At 57.6% G+C, this 18,114-nt stretch overlaps 2 protein-coding genes across 2 annotated transcripts in view; one reads left to right on the forward strand and one right to left on the reverse strand.

Annotated features, from left to right (window-relative positions):
* The first annotated feature begins 1,579 nt into the window (after positions 1-1,579).
* On the forward strand, positions 1,580-8,743 carry KLHL25 (kelch like family member 25). Its single transcript, XM_049783253.1, has 2 exons — positions 1,580-1,697; positions 6,329-8,743. The coding sequence occupies exon 2, from the start codon at positions 6,335-6,337 to the stop codon at positions 8,102-8,104; it is 1,770 nt and encodes a 589-aa protein (XP_049639210.1). The 5' UTR covers positions 1,580-1,697; positions 6,329-6,334; the 3' UTR covers positions 8,105-8,743.
* A 1,415-nt stretch (positions 8,744-10,158) lies between these two features.
* The window catches only part of AKAP13 (A-kinase anchoring protein 13), a 102,539-nt gene continuing 94,583 nt past the window's right edge, over positions 10,159-18,114 (reverse strand). Inside the window, exons 23-36 of the mRNA XM_049783243.1 lie at positions 17,761-17,886; positions 17,569-17,686; positions 16,597-16,845; positions 15,894-15,970; positions 15,258-15,439; positions 15,103-15,185; positions 14,676-14,855; positions 13,795-13,956; positions 13,576-13,646; positions 12,861-12,905; positions 12,280-12,330; positions 11,674-12,096; positions 11,267-11,588; positions 10,159-11,078 (exon numbers count right to left, since the gene is read on the reverse strand). Coding sequence (XP_049639200.1) covers positions 11,029-11,078; positions 11,267-11,588; positions 11,674-12,096; positions 12,280-12,330; positions 12,861-12,905; positions 13,576-13,646; positions 13,795-13,956; positions 14,676-14,855; positions 15,103-15,185; positions 15,258-15,439; positions 15,894-15,970; positions 16,597-16,845; positions 17,569-17,686; positions 17,761-17,886 — 2,139 coding nt within the window. The 3' untranslated portion in view covers positions 10,159-11,028. The remainder of the gene's footprint in view (positions 11,079-11,266; positions 11,589-11,673; positions 12,097-12,279; positions 12,331-12,860; positions 12,906-13,575; positions 13,647-13,794; positions 13,957-14,675; positions 14,856-15,102; positions 15,186-15,257; positions 15,440-15,893; positions 15,971-16,596; positions 16,846-17,568; positions 17,687-17,760; positions 17,887-18,114) is intronic.

Raw genomic sequence — 18,114 nt, forward strand, 5'->3', positions numbered from 1 at the left:
TAGATAGATAGATAGATAGATAGATAGATAGATAGATAGATAGATAGATAGATAGATAGATAGATAGATAGATAGGTAGATTGAGGGGATGGATGGGTGGGTAGATGAATGGATGGGTGGGTGGCTGGATGAGTGGGTGGGTGGATGGATGGGTGGGTAGGTGGGTGGGTGGGTGGTTGATGGGTGAGTGGATAGATGAATAGGTGGGTCTCGGGGGTGGATGGATGGGTGATGGGTGGGTGAATGGATGGGTGGGTAGGTGGATGGATGGGTGGGTAGATGATGGGTGAGTGGATAGACAGATGAATAGGTGGATCTAGGAGGTGAATGGATGGGTGCGTGGGTGGATGGATGGGTGAGTGGGTGGGTGGAAAGTGGGTGGGTGGATGATGGATGAGTGGATAGATAGATGGATAGGTGAATCGAGGAAGTGGGTGGATGGATGGATGAGTGGGTGGATGGTTAGGTGGATGGATGGGGTGGGTGGATGGGGGATAGATGGGGGATGGATGGATGGATGGGTGGGTGGGTGGACGGGGTGGGTGGATGATGAGAGAGTGGATAGATGGGTAGGTGGGTTGCGGGGCTGAATGGATGGGTGGATGGATGGATGGATGAATGGGGGATGGATGGATGAGTGAATGGATGGGTGGATGGATGGATGGGTGGGTGGGTGGGTGGGTGGGTGGGTGGATGAGTGGGGTGGGTGGGTGGATGATGAGAGAGTGGATAGATGGATAGGTGGGTCGAGGGGCTGAATGGACGGGTGGATGGATAGATGAGTGGGTGGGTGGATGGATGGATGGATAGATGGGTGAGTGGGTGGATGGATGGATGGATGGATGGATAGATGGGTGGGTGGATGGATGGATGGATGGATGGATGGATGGATGGATGGATGGATGGATGGATGGATGGATGGATGGATGGATGGATGGATGGATGGATGGGTGGGTGGATGGGTGGATGGATGGATGGATGGATGGATGGAGGGTGGACGAACCCAAGGGTGGGATCAGCGGACAGAAACATGAGTGGATGGGTAAGTGGGTGGATGAACATTTGCAGCTTGGCTTACAAAGGAAACTTCAGTGAGAACCGAGGGGGGGGGGGAGCTGAAAACACACTTTGCAAGACCAGATGGGGCTCGGGTGCCTGCGCAGCTCCCCCCACACTCAGCCACACACACCCAGAGGGAAGCAGAAAGGGTGTCTGTCCCGAACACTTGTGCAACGCGCCTTGCGGCACCGCAGACCGGATCCACACGCGCAATCAGGAAAGCGGGGCGCTCCCCGCCGGTTTCCGGTAGTTTCCCTTCCCCCACCCGGACCGGTGCCTGGCGGGTGCGGCCCCTTTAAGACTCGGGCCTCGGGCCTCCTCCTCGCTGGCTCCACCCACTCGCCCCAACACAGCGCTGGCCACGCCCCTTTCCCGCCTCCGGGGAGTAGCGACTGGCCCGGGAAGCCGTCAATCACACGGGCGCCGCCTCTGATTGGCCGCTGCGAATGCGGGGCCGGGAGGTGGGGCGGGAAAGCCGGAGAAACTAGTTTGTTGGTGGCGGCGGTGGTGGCTGCGCGATCTTGGGGGGCTGGAGGAGCCGGGTGGCGGGGCTGCGGGCATCGAGGGCCTGTGAGCGAGAGCCGAGCCGAGCCCAGAGGCAGGAGGAGCGGCGGGCGGCGGCGCCCCCCAAATCGTGAGTTCATTTGGGGGTGCGCCAGGTTCTAGGATCACCCCCTTGCACAATCGGGGGGTCCCTCGCGGGTCCTGGGGCATTGGGGTGCTCGAGGTGAGGAGGCCGCACCCCCAGGCCCACCCCTGGACCTAGGAGGCCCCGAAGTCTGTGTGGGGTGAGCTGCACCCCGGGGTGGGTTTTGGGGGTGAAGACACCCCCCAACCCCAGAGACCCTGCTGCAGGGAGTCAGTCGCCTTGTGCCCTTTCTTCTCCAGGATCTGGAGCCTCCCAGCTGCCCCCAACCCGGGGTCCTGCTGGCCCCTGGGCTCCTTTTGGGTCACTGTCCCCCCAGATCTGAACTGGCCCCCTTTCTCCTGCAGGATCCCCCCCCTGACCCCTCTCAGTTGGAGGTGACGTTTGGGAGGAACCATGCACTTTCCTGCTCTTGCTTCAAAGCCCCCAAGTTGTACCCCCGTAGAGTGGGGCCTGGTGGCCTTGCAGCCCTGGAGCTGGCAAACTTTGGTCTCTGTAAGGCAAGTGCGGTGCTTTGATTTCATTCACTTTTGGGGTTCACAGGGGCCTGGGAGGCAGGAGCACAGACTCATTCCGGAGCTCCCCACCCCATCCCTGCTCCTGCCTCTCTGGCCTCTCAGCCTTGGGCTGAGTTGTGGTTGGACACTGGGCCGTGGCCCTGCTGGAGCAGGAGGGACTCCAGAATCCCAGGTTATTCCCTGCAGGGGACTTTGTTTGGGGTTGTTCACCCTCTGGCCCAGCGTCTGGTCTGTGGCCACTGAGAGGGGCCCTCCCTGCCTTTAGGGAGCCCCAGGACCTTGGGGGTGCTGGTGCTTGCAGCACCCCATGGTGGCCTTGGTGGCCTTCTGTGGAGCAGCTGGCCCAGGCCTGGGCTGGCTCTGGGTATGGCTTCTGGGCCCTGGGTCCTGGGACACCAAACTGACCCAAAATGCTGACTTGGGATGGCAGATGGAAGGGGAAGGGGCAGGGTGTGCCAGACAATGGGCCAGCTGTGGGGGGTGGGGGGTGGCTCTTCTCTTCCCTTCCCTCCCTTTCTCCCTCCTCCTTTTCCCCCTACTTCTCCTTTCCTCCTCCTTCTCTTACTCTTCTTTCTCCCTCCTCCAACTACTCTTCCCTCTTCTTTCTCCCCATGAGTTTCTTCTTTTAGTCATCGGGGTGCCCAAGGCCGGCTTCTCTCCCAGGAGAAAACTACTGTCAACTGACTGTTTCCGAGCTTTAAGTTGGTGCTTCCCTTGGGGTATGGCTGCACCCGCCTGTCCTCACAGCTTCTTCTCTGGTCTCACCTCTCTGGACCAGTCTTGCTTCTGCAGGATCTTTAAAGGTTGTTTTGGCTTCTGTAACTTACTAGTTTGCAAGTTTTAGGTGTTTGCTCATCCTCACGCACCAGGAGGCCAGGTTAAGGGCTGAGTCACACTCAAAATAATCCCGGAGGGACAAGCAGGCTTCTGTGTCCTGTCCTACCAGGAGCAGGCATAAGGTGGAATGCAGGCAGCTAGATTCCGAAGCTGCCAGGGCAAGGAGATGTGGGGCAGCATGGCACCTAGCCCGTGGGATACCCCTGGGCACAGAGCAGAAGGCCTGGGAACTCAGGCACCTGCCGCTACAACCGCTTTGCCAAGGAGCTCCGGTGAGACCGGTCGGATGAGTGTCCCTGCCAGCCAGGCTGTGCCAAGCAGGGAGGGGCATTCGTGTCTGGAAGGGGGGTTTCTGCCTCCAGTCCCACACAGTCCTAGGAGACCCCAGCCGATGGCCTGTGGAGCACTTGACCCAGCCTCAGTTTCCCCAATAAGGGGGGGATTGTGGAAGAATGTGTGGAAGCATGTAGTATGTGTGTCTGCAGGCCACATGTCCATGACTTTTTTAAATTAAAAAAATATATTTGCACTGGAGAAGGGGGATGTTCTTTACATGACTGAAATCATACAACTACAATCTTATTCGTAATCACAGTGTTTAAAAAAGATATATAAAAAAGAAAAAAGTATATATATGTTTCAAAAAAAGAATTAGCCCCCCCCCCCCCCCCCCCCGCAGCAGGGCCCCAGAGTGCTGTATCCAAAGCTGGGGATAGGGTGCAGGGCTGGATAGGATGTGACTGCAGCCTGCCGGACCCAGGAGAGTACCTTCCCTTTGCTTGGAAACCAACTGGGACCCCCCCCAAAGGGGTTAGGAGAGGCCTGCACTGTACTCAAGGGTGCAATTAGGGGGGCAGAGGACTCTTTGGAAAGGACCCCGGATCCTCCCACTGCCTCTGCCCCCCTGGACATGCACATGGGCGCCAGACAAGCCCACAGGACATCCCAATCCTGCTGTCTGCAATTGCTATTTTTATGTTCTGGCCAGTATGTTTCTCTGGAAGCTGCAATTTGCCCTGACTACTGGTCAGTCACTGAGCCCAGTTGCTGTCCAAAAGACATGTGGACAGTGTGCAGCAGGGAGTGGGGGGCTCCTCAGGACGCCTGGCAGTGCTGGATTCTCCTTGTGGCTAGGAGGAGGACTGTGGTGCCAGGGTTTGTGGGGAAACAGCTCTGATTGATGGGGCTGGCCCAGGGCCCTGAACCCCTGTGAATTTCCCAAGCAGCAGGCCCCAGAGTGTTTTGTTCCTTTGTCATCTGAGTAACTGAACTTTCAGAAGCAACTAAGCAAGGCTGGCTGCCTGGGGCGGCCAGAAGTGGGGACCAAGTTCAGCCTTACCTTGGCAGCAGGAGTTTCCTTCTGCCCTGCCTGGGTGGCAGTGCCAGGGCACCCTGGACCATGCCAGCAGTGTGCACCAGGCCCCAGTGGGGCCAGGGCTCATGTCTCCCTGGGTTCCTGGGCTCCAGCCTCCCCTCAGTGGTGTCACCCAGTAACTGTTCCAGCAGTAGGCCTGTGTCTTGAGATCAGAGCCTGGGACGGAAGCATTGGCTGAATCCAGCCAATGGGAATGACGGGACAACGGGGCAGCCCCAAGGACGGGCATCTTCTGATGGCAACTGTCAGTTGCTTACCTGAGTCCTGGTCACCCCAGCATTGCTGAGCCCAGTGGCCCTCAGTGGTTCCTCGTGCCCCTATAATGGGTGAGAGAACCAGGAAGGACTATCATGTGGGCAGCATCTCTTGAGAGCTGCCTGATGCAGAGAGAGCTGGAAAGCAGGGCAAGGTTAGCATTTTCTGGGTGAACGCTCAGTTGGGGGCTGGGCCACACCCAGGAGGCCAGCAGACTATGGACCCCTGGATAAGCCTTCTCAGTGCCCCACTGGCCCGCTGTGTGTCACAGTTCTGTGAGGCATGGAACGGAGAGGTGTGTCCACTGTCTCAAGCCTGCACAACAGTGCCCCATTGGTCTGGAACTCAGCTGTGTTGGTGCAGGACTCCCTTCCCCCTCCACCAGACCTTGGCCAAGGTGTGCAGCCTGCAGATAAGACCCGCAGCTTGACTTTTGGCCTTTTGAGTTCTTCTCCCAGCTATAGTTGAGACAGGAAGCTCATGAGGGGATCAGTGGTCCATGTGTCCCTGGTGTCCAAGGTTCAATACTTATGAGCAGAAAGGGACACTGGGTATGAACCCCTCAGGCTGTCTTGGCCCCCAGCCTAGTAAGACTCACTACATCCTAAGCCCTCCTGTTAGTGTCCGTAGAGAGGGGCAGGGGCACAGACCCTTGGGAGCAGTGCTGGCACCCTGCCTGGCACACCCATGGTGTGTCTCTTAGAGACCCATGGTGTCTCTCTTAGAGAGCTGGGAAGTGGGGCAGAGGCCACTGGTGACAGAGGTCACAGTACAGCCTCAGCACCACGGAAGGGGGCGGGGGGTGGGTATTGCTTTGCTGGAGGGCATAGAGCAATTAAAGATTGAGCAAGTGCGGCAGGGGCTGGGGAAAGGAGCCTGATCTGGACTTAAGATTGGGCAACACAGGGCCCGGAGAGATAGCACAGCGGCTTTTGCCTTGCAAGCAGCCAATACAGGACCAAAGGTGGTTGGTTCGAATCCCGGTGTCCCATAGGGTCCCCCGTGCCTGCCAGGAGCTATTTCTGAGCAGACAGCCAGGAGTAACCCCTGAGCAACGCCGGGTGTGGCCCAAAAACCAAAAAAAAAAAAAAAAAAAGATCAGGCAACACAGATGTAGGGGATGAGGCGAGGAGATGGGGCTCACGCCCACCCTGGGATAATCACTCCCCAGTCAACCAATATACGGAGGAGAAGACAAGCAAGAATAGGAAAGGGTCAGCACCTTTCCCCAGGGAGCCCAGAGCTGTCCAGCTGATAAGCAGATCTGGACTCAGAGCTGTACGGGCAGCGTGAGTTGGGACAGGTGCCGGTCCAAACCCGCCTCTTGCATGATCGGGTTAGATTAGATCACACCTACCTCAGCAGCTGGACTTCCTCTGTGAACCCCACTTTTCCTGGCCATGGCTCAGGGTGCAGAGCAGTCCCACACTGCTCTGGTACCAGCAAGGGCTCACTCAGGCTGTCAGCACCCCAAAGTCAGGGCTGTAGCTCTGACCCAGCTGAGCCAGGGGGAGGCACGTGGGGGTGAGGGTCAGGCACTCATCTTCCTCCTCAGGGTCCTCAGCCCTTCACACTTCACCACACTTCACACCTCACCACACCTGACCTAGCCTATCCTGTCCTGTCCCCATAGGTGAGCCCAGCATGTCAGTGAGCGTCCATGAGACTCGCAAGTCCCGAAGCAGCACAGGTGCCCTAAACGTCACCCTGTTCCACAAGGCCTCGCACCCCGCCTGCGTGCTAGCCCAACTCGACACGCTGCGGCAGCACCACATGTTCACCGACGTGACACTCTGGGCTGGTGAACGTGCTTTCCCATGCCACCGTGTCGTGCTGGCTGCCTCCAGCCGCTACTTCGAGGCCATGTTCAGTCATGGGCTGCGTGAGAGCCGTGACGAGGCCGTGCACTTCCGAGACAGCCTGCACCCCGAGGTGCTTGAGCTGCTACTGGACTTCGCCTACTCAGCACGCGTGGCCATCCACGAGGAAAACGCCGAGTCATTGCTGGAGGCAGCCGACATGCTGCAGTTCCCCGAAGTGCGCGATGCAGCTGCCGAGTTCCTAGAGAAGCAGCTGGCGCCACCCAACTGCCTGGCTATGCTGTTACTGGCCGACGCACACCAGTGTCGCCGGCTCCGGGAGGCTTCCTGGCACATGTGCCTGAGTCACTTCGAGGCGGTGCGACACAGCGAGGCCTTTGCCAGCCTCTCCGAGGACACACTGCGGGCCCTGGTGTCTAGCGACGAGCTGGAGACGGAGGATGAGAGGGCCGTCTTCGAGGCCATCCTGCAGTGGGTGCGGCACGACCGTGAGGCCCGCCAGGCTCACCTACCCGAGCTACTGCGCAGCGTGCGGCTGGCCCTGCTGCCCGCCGACTGCCTGCGGGATGCTGTGGCCCGGGAGGCCCCGCTGCTGGCTGATGCAGCTGCCCAGCTGCTCATTGCTGAGGCACTGCGCTGCAAGAGCCGCATCCTGCAGCATGGCGGCGTGGTCAGCAGCCCCTGTGCCCGGCCCCGCAAAGCTGGCCATACGCTGCTCATCCTGGGAGGCCAGACCTTCATGTGCGACAAGATCTACCAGGTGGACCAGCGGGCCAAGGAGATTGTGCCCAAGGCCGACTTGCCCAGCCCCCGCAAGGAGTTCAGTGCCTCTGCCATCGGCTGCCGCGTATATGTGACAGGTGGCCGAGGCTCCGAGAATGGCGTCTCCAAGGATGTGTGGGTGTATGACACAGTGCGTGAGGAGTGGTCCAAGGCGGCGCCCATGCTCATCGCCCGTTTTGGTCATGGTTCAGCTGAGCTGGACAACTGCCTGTACGTGGTTGGGGGCCACACGTCACTGGCTGGAGTCTTCCCCGCCTCCCCATCAGTGTCCCTGAAGCAGGTGGAACGCTATGACCCGGCAGCCAACAAGTGGGCCATGGTGGCACCGCTGCGCGATGGTGTCAGCAACGCAGCCGTGGTGAGCGCCCGGCTCAAGCTCTTTGTCTTTGGGGGCACCAGCATCCACCGCGACCTAGTGTCCAGGGTCCAGTGCTATGACCCCAGTGAGAACCGCTGGGCCATCCGTGCCGAGTGCCCGCAGCCCTGGCGCTACACAGCTGCTGCAGTGCTGGGCAGCCAGATCTTCATCCTGGGTGGTGACACCGAGTTCACAGCCGCCGCTGCCTACCGCTTCGACTGCGATACAGACCAGTGGACGCGCGTCGGGGACATGACGGCCAAGCGCATGTCCTGCCACGCCCTGGCCTCAGGCAACAAGCTCTATGTGGTGGGCGGCTACTTTGGGACCCAGCGCTGCAAGACTCTGGACTGCTACGACCCCATGTCAGACACATGGCACTGTGTCACCACCGTGCCCTACTCACTCATCCCTACAGCCTTCGTCAGCACCTGGCGCCACCTGCCCACTTGAGCCACTCCCAGGCCCCATGCAGCCCTCAGGGCCTGGGCAGAGCAGAGTGCCCAGAGGGCTGGTGACAGGCTGCAGGGCAGTGGTCTGGGCCCAGCCAAGCAGGTGGCAATTGTTTGGCTTCAGTGATCCCACAGTGATCCCACAGGGCTGGCGCGGAGCAGCCCCAAGGCTTGGTTGGCAGCCAAGTGATGGGGTGTCCAGGCTACCCTGTATTCCCATGCCTTGGCCTGGTGCATACAACTTGTGGCTGAGCTAGCACTCTCCAGAAGGACCCCACAGTCCATGTCCCATCCATAGCTGGGAGCTGTAGCCAGCTCTATCCAGGAGCCTGAGTTCTGGAGCCAAGCTCCCCACCAATTAGCACCTCTAGATCACTGTGGATGGCTTTGTGGGAACCATCCACAGACCCAGGCACCTCTCTAGGACCTAGGGCCACTGGCCTGTCCCCAGGGCTGCCACAAGTCATTGCTCCCTCCCCACTACCATGGACTCCCCCTACATCGTGCAGGGAAATGGCGGGGAGGGGGCCCTAAGCCTGGCCCCAACCATCTAAGCACACACAAGAGAGCACACAACACTTGCAGTGCTGCTCCCCTTCACCCCGGGGTGAGCCCTCCAGGAAATAAAGCACTGAGACAGCCTCTGCCTCCCTGGCGTGGCCACACTGGGGCTGCAGGGTGGTAAGGGGCAGGCAGGAAGGTGAGTACAGGAGGGAGGGAAGTGCAGGAATGAGTGTGGGGTGCCTTAAGTCGCCCTCCCCAGCTCAGGGCACATCTCTCCACTTCTCACACCCTTGGGCAGCTGGAAGAGGGTATGTGGGTCCCAGAGCCGCAGCTACCCTGACTGGGGTGGAGGGCAGCCCACTGACACATGGAGATACTGGCAGCTCCCTGAGCTCCACGACTCACCTGTCCAGAGTTGTTTGGTATTTGGCCACCATGAACAAACAGAGCTATGACACTTTGTAGAGATGTAGAGAGCTTTTATTAACTGGGGCCAGGATGTTACAGTGGCTGTGGCAGGGACTAGAAAGGAAGATAAATAAGGGGAAGGGCCCAGCGGCCACGGAGATGACAGAAAACAGATACGCTTGACAGTTTAGAAACTGTTCGACTTTATACATGATTACAGATGACTGTACAGTGCCTGGGTGGGGTGGAGACAAAGGCAGGAAGAGAGATAACCGTCTCCTGACCTAAGTCAGTGCACTCCCCAGCCAAACCTGGGAGTCCCAGGTCAGCTGGCCATTCGGCAGAGATCAGTCAAGGGGAGGGGCCCCCGAAGGCCAGCAGAGTTGGGAGGAGGGGATGCCCCTGAGAACAAGGTGACCCCAGGGCCACAAAGAGCAGATCAGAGGGTCGCCCCAGAAACCAATCCTGAGGGCCTGGGACTACGGGGTGGGCTGGTGGAGGCCCCAGGACTGCTCAGCACTCCTCCATTCCAAGCAGCAGCAACAGCTCACAGTAACCATCTCCGAGGGCACAAAGTGCACGCCTCAGCTGAGGGACAGAATTGTGAGGTGTGGCAGCTTCCCAGGAGGCCCGCTGCATCCCTGAAACTCAGTTTCTGAGTGTCCCACATACCTAGAGGGCATCTGGAAACCTGAGTTTGCTGGAGATATGGCTTCCTACACGAGGTCCCTGTGGGGAAGTGCTGGAGACTTCCCAGAAGTTTTGGGCTTTGGCCAGGTACATAGAGGAACCACCAAAGCTGGCCTTATTGTGGCACACTGGATGTCCAAGATGCCTGCCCACAGTCTAAGTTATAGGATGCTTACTATAAAGTGAGAGGATCTCTCTTAAACCAAAGCAGCATCAGTGCTGGTTCCAGCCCACAAAGCAGGAGGCACAGGCTAGGGCTGTCTAGAGGAGGCAAAGCTTCTCCAGCAACCCACTAGTTTTGTTCTGAAGGACATATGTCAAGTGCAACTCCAAGATCACACCCAGCTCCCAGGATGGGTGTCCACCCCAGAGCTGGCACAAGCACACACACATACATGCACACACACATACACACACAATAAATAGTCTAAAGGAGCAATGAAAACAGACATCTCAGACAGACCAGGGTACATTTCCGTCTGCAAGGCCAGCTTGCAACCCCTCAAAGCACCATGTAGAGATCTCATTGAGAACTCTCCAAAGATCCATGCTCTTGAGGGGGGAAAAGCAGGAACCAAAAGCCACAGTTAAAGCAGAGAAGTCTGGGGCTCTTCCCTCGGGGAAGAACACAAATGTCACGTGTTCACTGGCCTGGCCTGCACAGACCAGCTGGGCCCAGGCTCAGACCAACAGAGTAAGAGGAGTGGGGGCCAGACGGGTGCTGGCTGCAGCCCGCGGACAAAACACAAGGAATAACAGATCTTCTAACTGAAACAGTCTTGAAGGAGCCAGATGCAGACGTGGCCCCGGACAAGCCAGCTCTCTGAGCAGCAAGGCGGGCACCATGGGCCAGGTTCAGGTCAGGAACACTGCAAGGTGGCTGCCATCACCTCCCAGTGGTCAGTGACAACCAAAAAGTGTCACATCGCAGGGTGCTGGGGAAGTGAACAGGAGGGGCATCAAAGAGCCCAAAACATATACAGGCTCCGTCAGATGACGTTCTTGCCTCCAAGTACCCTTAGAGTGGGTAGAGAACCAGATGCCAAGGGGACTTTGGGGTTACAGGAAGGCAGCACTATAATTTGGCCCATGGCTGGCAGAGACGAGCAGGACCTGGACATTGCCAGGCCTGTGTCTGCAGACAGGCCACGAGCAATGCCTAGATCTGGCCGAGTGCAAAAGGTCTTTGCTTATGTCCTGTTGATGCTGACCAGGCTACCAGCCAGAAGCCTCCTGAGGGACTCCTTTCTGCATGGGTCATGACGCAGGGCCAGGTGCCAGGTAATGCTGCATGGGGTAGGCATGGGCAGGCGGGTTCCTGGGTCAGCAGAAGATCTCCTCACCCTCCACCCCCTCGTCAGCCACAGGGCCATCTGCAAAGGGCAAGACAGGAAGTTCATGAGTGGTGGGTATAGGCTGGTTCTCCTATACTTGCTCAGTTCCCACAGGGAGGTGATGGGCTCCAAGATGTACCCAAGGAGGCCCTGAGCACTAGATCTTGGTTCTGGGGAACTCCATGGACAGTAGAGGTGGGGAGGGGCTCAACCCTGGACACACTCACCGCTGGACTGAGAGCGGCTGCCCCTGCCCTTCTTCTTCTTCTTCTCCTTGGGCTTGGCCAAGCCAAACAGGCGTGTGGAGCTGGGTGCTGGTGCCGAGCTCTGGCCCTCGGCCGTCCGATGTGTCTGGCCGGCAGAGCTCAGGAGGTGGAAAGGACCCTTGTCCTTGTGTGTCCTAGAGAGGCTGTTCCTTTTGGGGGACATGGAGAGGTCTGAGTCCAGGGAACCGGACTTGGCAATGGGAGGCGAGGAAGGCAAGGGGGTCTCCTCAGGACTGGGCAGGAAGGATGGTATCCTCAGCAGCTTGGTGTGCGGGTGGGAGGCCTGCAAGAGTGGATGGGTGGGTCAGTGCTGTGGACAACAGTGTATGTAGGCCCTGCTCTAGTCGGCCTCCCAGGGCCCCACGCACCTGCCCGTGGCGCTCTGAATCGTGCCTCAGTTGCTCCTGCTCCCGTTCCAACTGTCTCTGGGCCACACGCAGCCGCTCAAGCTCAGCCTGGTAGACCCCACGACGCTGCTGCAGCGTGTCTCGTTCCCGCTCCAGGTCACGCTGGCCCCTCCGCAACTCGTCCTCACGCTGTACCAGCTGCGCCTCTCGCTCCTGCAGTGCCCGCTCCCGCATGTCCCACTGGCGTTCACGCCGCCGCTGCTCATCCAGGTGCTGTGCCTGCTGCCGCTGCAGCTCTGCCAGCTCCTGCCGCTGCTTCTCCAGGCTGCGCTGCTTCTCCTGCTCCGCCAGGGAGCTGGGCCGGACTACGGGCCGCGCCGGCACCCGCTCACTCAGCAGCAGCTTCTGGTCCTCAATGTAACTGTCCTGCTGCAGCACCACACCCTGGGCACACACAGGCATCAGCCACTGCTAGGCAGAGCAAGAGCCACCCAGGAAGCCCAGACAGGAGCCACACGGATAGAAGAGGAAGGCTGGGGGAGAGCTGAAAGGCGCAGAGAAGCCTGCAGCATCCATGAGGCAGACCCCTACCCCACATGGGCCCCATACCCTGAATCCAGGACATACCTGCAGGGAGCTGAGCAGCTCGTGAAGGTGGGTGACACTCTGGACCACCTGCTGCAGAGGGGACAGGGGGAGTGTCAGTTGAAGATGGGCCTCTGGCCTGGCCCCCAGAAACCTCTCTCTGGCCTGTGTTATACAATAACATAACTGTTCTGATCAGAGATGAGGCTTATCAACTGGACACGGACTCACAAATGACCCTGTATTCAATGGTTGCTGGTGCCAGGGCCAAGAGAATCCCAAATTCCACAGAAGCCAAGAATGCAGATGACAGAGCAGGGGACCCTGGGTGCCTCCACCCCCAGAGCAGCAGGCAGGTGAGGGCAGGACTAGTGTCCAGAGTGGAGTATAGGAGCTGGGCCCAGTGCAGTCGCACATCTTAACCGCATTCTCCCCAAGGCCTCCCTCACTGCCTGTGGCCAGGAAGAGTCACACCAGAAACTCTGGACAGTCTGCTCCTCTCAGGGAGATTCATAGTCACCTGCTTTTAGGGGCAGTTTTCAGATCCCACTATCAGGTGAGGGCTAAGGGAGGGAGGAGGGGAGGGACCCCGGCAACAATGGAGCAAGCGCTATAACCCTTACCTCACTGTTTCTCTTCAGCATAAACACCAGGTTGGCATTTCCACCCTAGACAACAGGAAACGAGTGTAAAGTGGGTACAAAAACCAATGGAGCACAGTACATTTAAAGAAAAGATAAAAAATCTATGCTGAACCTGGGGAAATCGCTGGAGGCCTAGAGCAAGAGTGCATTGAAACACACACACACACAGAGGCCCATTTGATCCCTGATTGAAACAAACACACACACACACACACACACACACACACACACACACACACACGAGGCCCATTTGATCCCTGACACCATATGGTCAAGTATATAGCTGCAGGGACCATCAACCCTGTATACAGGCCCATACTCTGGAGGAAGCCCCTATTCACAAAGACCTTGAGCTGAGCTGCTTCCCTGTGGAGAGGAACTGGACTATGGCCCCGCAGGACTGCTCCATAGCCCCACAGAGAGGCCAGCCTGGCTACCCTCACACAGGCCTCAGAAGGGAACAGGTGCAGACCCCCAGGTCATGCAGGAGCCTCTCCACTCACAGCAGCACCTGTGAACCTTATTTTTTTCGGGGGTCCATACCCAGTGGTGCTTGGGATAACTCCTAGCTGTGCACTCAGTGGTCACTCCTGGTGGTGCTTAAGGGATCGAATGAGGTGCCAAGAACTGGTGTCAGCCACATGCAAGGCAAATGCTATCCTTACTGTGGTATCACTATGGCCCCAACACGAACCTTCTTCAGGCCGCTGTCCGACTCAGTTCTTCTGAGATCCTGCCCATCATCCCCCTCGTCCTTCTCACCTCCTAAAGAAACATACACACATGGTTGGCCTGTGTTTTCTAACACATGGACACAGCTCTGAGAGGAGGGCATCTCATAGGGCACTTCTCCCCCAGAAGCCTGCAGAAAAGGCAGGAGCTGACAGTTGAGATGCGGGGCACATATACGCACCTTTACACACGCTCATCTGGTGACTGTCAAAGCCGCCGAATGTCTCTGCTCTCCGGGGCAGAGACACGGGGCCCACTGTACCGTCCTGCTCTGCGTGGCTGCTGACTGCTGGCCCCAGGGGACCACCCAGGCTCCCGCACACCAAGCTCTGAAGGATCTCCACTGGAAAAGAGGACAGAAACAGCCACTCATCCTCCATGGACAGGCAGAAACAGGGACAGAGCTTGCTGCAGGCATTCACCTATCAGTGAGTTCAGATCCTGTCCAACTCTTCCTGGCAGCAAGAACATAGGAGGGTTCAGAGAAGCAGAAGAGCTCCTGGAAGAGCCAGGAAGGAGCCTTCTGTGGAAGGAGGTGGGTGATGGGGCAGAGGCATAAGAGTACAGGGCCCCATGGAAGGTGAGTGATGAGAGAACAGGCAGGAATGCTGCCCCGTCCCAGAGCAGAGGTCTGAGCACCTCCAGCCTGAGAGTGCCCATTAAGCATTAAGCACTACATCCCCAAAGGGCACGGGAGCTGGAATAGGGCTGGGACCCAAAGAAGGGGTGTCCTGCCACCAGCCTCTCATCCTAGACCAGACACTCTGACAGCAGTGGGGACCGTGGGGCCTTTATCCTGTCAGAAGCATCACAGAAAACTGAGATGGGGAAGAGCCAGTCACAGCTTCTGCTACATCCAGAAAGACAAGGTAGAAGAGTAAGAAGTGCACGAGGAGAAAGGCCCAACTCAGAGCTGCTCCCAGACAACAACCGGGAACAAAAGCAGGTGGGCAAGGCCCAGAGCAGAGTCAGAACAGACCGGGGGGGAGCACCCTGGGGTCGGGGACAGGGCCCTGAGAAGGACAGGCATGGGATAGGAGCAAGCAGGGCTGCCACAGTAACCTTCACTGATGGCACTTTTCATCAGTGGGGCCCCTCGGAGCGCCTCGTCGGTGGCAGAGCGGAAGAGGGCACGTGGGCTGGGGCCAGGAGAGCCATCCTCAGGCAGGGCCATGTCTCGGAAGATCATCTCCTTTTCCTCCAGCAGAAGCAGGATCTGCTGGTCCTTTTGCTGCAGCTGCTCTGCAGGATGAAGGACACGCAGGGTACTGAGGCCCAAGAAAACACTACGCCCCTCCACCCCCACATCAGTGCCAAAGTCCCTTGCTTCCACGTGCTTCCACTTCCTCCCCAAACCTCCCCCCCCCCCAACCCAAGATGCCCTCAGATTTGGTTTCTCAGCTGGGATAAGGCCTGGGACCCTTGGATAAGTCTGCTAAGTGCACAGCCCCCCACCGAGGCTCTGGGTTTGTAGCTCAAAGCTTTTTACCTCTCAACTCCCGGGCTTTGGCATCCAGCAGCTTCTTCTCCTCCTCATTCTCACTGGGAATTCCCTCATCTTCATCCCTGCTCCTGACACACACAACAAATTCAGTGCTACCCAAGGTGGCCCATGGGGACCCCCAGGGAGCTACATGAACTCACAGAGTGTTGATTGTGTCCTGGATGGTCTGGATCCAGCTGTTTCGTTCCTCCTTGGAGCTAGCATGCACCTCCACCATCTCCGGGTCCTTTACCCCCATACTGATCAGGAATAGCCCCTTCTCCTCATGCGCCACTTCTCGAACAATCAGCTTCTTTAACGAGATCACGGTTGACTTCTGGTCCTAGGAATAGGGCAGGATAGTCCATGAGCTGTGTGCATGGGGCCCTAATCCCGGGGTCCCGGGATCTGGCATTCACAGGGCCCTAACCTTGAGGGCCATGATCCAGGGGACACAAAGTTCTAACCCTGATGGGGCCTGGGTCTGCAACAGTGGGACACTACCTTGCTGTGGGTGGTCTGAGGCAAAGGGACTCTCCACACCTCACCAACAAGGGTGACCAGAGGATAGGAAATGCTCACGCTAGCCCCCTGCTGGCCACTATATGACCCCCTGTGTTCCTGAAGGTTCTTGCAGTGTTCTAGACCACACTGTGCACTGGGCTGAGCATACATAAGAGCCTAACGTGGAAATGGCTTCACAGTGCATCCCCAAGATGCTCCAAGGAACTTCAAGGGGAGCCCCACACTGCCTGCCTGCTACTCCCCACCTCCCGTACACACAGGGCCCAGCTTACCAGTGAGGCAAAGATGTACTTCTGGTCTTTGTCTTGGAGGAAAACCAGAATATCTGAGAGCAGGACTGCTTGGACCTCTGTGGGTGCAAAGGGGACAGTCGGTACTTGGCTAGAAAACCCTCAGCCCCACCCTCACAGAGCTCTTCCAGGACACCTGCAGGCTCCTGTCCAGCCATAGGGGTGGAGAAAAGGGGGGATGGCAGCAGTCTCAGACTTGGCACTCTTATTTCTGGCCACAACAGAGCCCCAAGTCCAAGAAGAGCAAACTCCTGACAACCCCCATGGCTGGATAGCACAGCAGCTGGCACCCAGTTCCACATGCCAGTGGCCAGGGACAGGGGCCTCCCTCAGCTACCTGCTGATCCAGTGACACCCTACAGAACTCTCCAAGGACAAGCCAGAGAAAAGCATGTGCCAGGGACAAAGAGTAGGACCACGAGCTACCCTCCCACCCAGCCCCAAACTTTATGCATCCTGCAGGGCCCATGGGTGTGAACCTGCATGCTCTTTCCACCAGGCTCACATTTCTCTTCAAATTATCCAGGCACCTGCCCTTCCCTGCTACAGTTCCAGAACATAAGCTCTGACCTCACTGTACTGTCAGGACTGCAGAGGCTTCAGTGTCCCTGGTCATATGCACAGGTGCCCAGAATTTGGCCCCAAACCAGGCTCCCCACCTCCCCAAGTACTCCACAAGCCTCACCTTTCAGCCTCCCAGTTGCACTCTTCAGAAACACGCTACCATCCCGCACCAGCTTCTTCCGTTTCAGGTCTTCCTTGGCAAACATCTGGCCGCTCTTCATCCTCATGATCGACTTGCTGTCTGTCTTCATGTAAATCTCGTTCAGTCGTACTTTCTTCTCGTAACTTGCCACTTTCCTGTCCACAACTCCAATCACGTCCTTCACCAGGCTCAGGGACTGAGCCACCTCTTCATGCTCCGCATCATTGTCTTGGGACAAAAGCAGCATCCGGTCTGGGCTAGCCTCCCAGGACCCCTATTCCCCCAGGTCAGCGCACCCCTGGGGCCTGGCCAGTGCTCTCTCTGACAGCACCAGATGCTCAGGGATGCAGTTACATGCCCCATCCCAGAGAGAGAAGAGCATGCAGGCTGAGGATGAGTTTCACCCCAACATATCCAGGGGCCAGTCAGTGGAAAACAGCAGCCAAGCGAGAGGAAGAATGAGAGGGGGCCAGAGAGATAGCATGGAGGTAAGGCGTTTGCCTTGCATATAGAAGGTCAGTGGTTCAAATTCCGGCATCCCATATGGTCCCCTGAGCCTGCCAGCAGCGACTTCTGAGCATAGAGCCAGGAGTAACCCCTGAGCACTGCCAGGTGTGACCCAAAAACCAAAAAAAAAAAAAAAAAAAAAAAAAAGAAGAAGAAGAAGAGCAAGAGAGAGAGAAAGCAAGAGTGAGAGTGAGAGTGAAAGAGAGCCAGTCTTCACTCTCTGACCCAGCATAAGAGACCAGATCCATGTGCTTCGATGGCTCATGATGTGCTTCTTGCTCTCACTCCCACCTGAGCCTCAGTCTAAACGAGGCTTTAAATTTTCACTCAAGGAAAAGACTTTCAAGATAAAACCAGAATCTATTTTCAACTAACTAGGGTCCAAGTAGAAAGGCCAGAGGGGACGGTCTCCTGACCCCTGAGACAGGTGACAGGGAGACTCACCTTTGGTGCACTGCAGAAGTCTCTGGAACAAAACCGGGTATTTGGTGATCCGCTGGGTGACCAGCAATATGCACTCTGGGATTCCAAGCCGCCGTACCACAGAACTGCTCATCTTCTTCTGCAGGGGAGGGAATGCCTGTCAGTGAGCAGAGGACAAGCAGGCAGGTCCGAGGGTGGCAGCTCGGGGAGTACCTTCACAAAGGCCTGGAACCGCTTGTCCCTGGTGTTGAGGTCCTTGAAGTAGCTCACGGACTGGTTGTGCTGCCCACAGAACTTGCCGTACGTCTTCTTCAGGCGCTCCGCGTTCTCCCCGGAAAACTGGAAAGAGAGCCCTGGTTAGGATTCCAGCTCACACATCTTATGGACAAAGCCTGCATCTATGTGTGAAGCCCCAAGAGAGTAAAAACAGTGCCGACAGCCGCTTTGGAAACAGTCTGGTGGGTCCTCAGAAATTTAAATGGGAATCACCGTGGAAACCAGGCAAGTTCAGCCCTAGATGCAGAGCTCTGACTAGAGCGGGGGTCTGGGCAGGCGATGAAATGCCCT

The sequence above is a fragment of the Suncus etruscus genome, chromosome 11 (genome assembly GCF_024139225.1).
Source record: "Suncus etruscus isolate mSunEtr1 chromosome 11, mSunEtr1.pri.cur, whole genome shotgun sequence".
In the NCBI taxonomy this organism is placed as follows: domain Eukaryota; kingdom Metazoa; phylum Chordata; class Mammalia; order Eulipotyphla; family Soricidae; genus Suncus; species Suncus etruscus.

Coding starts and splice junctions, on each gene's coding strand:
- KLHL25 (XM_049783253.1), top strand. CDS start 6,335: ATGTCAGTGAGCGTCCATGAGACTCGCAAGTCCCGAAGCAGCACAGGT.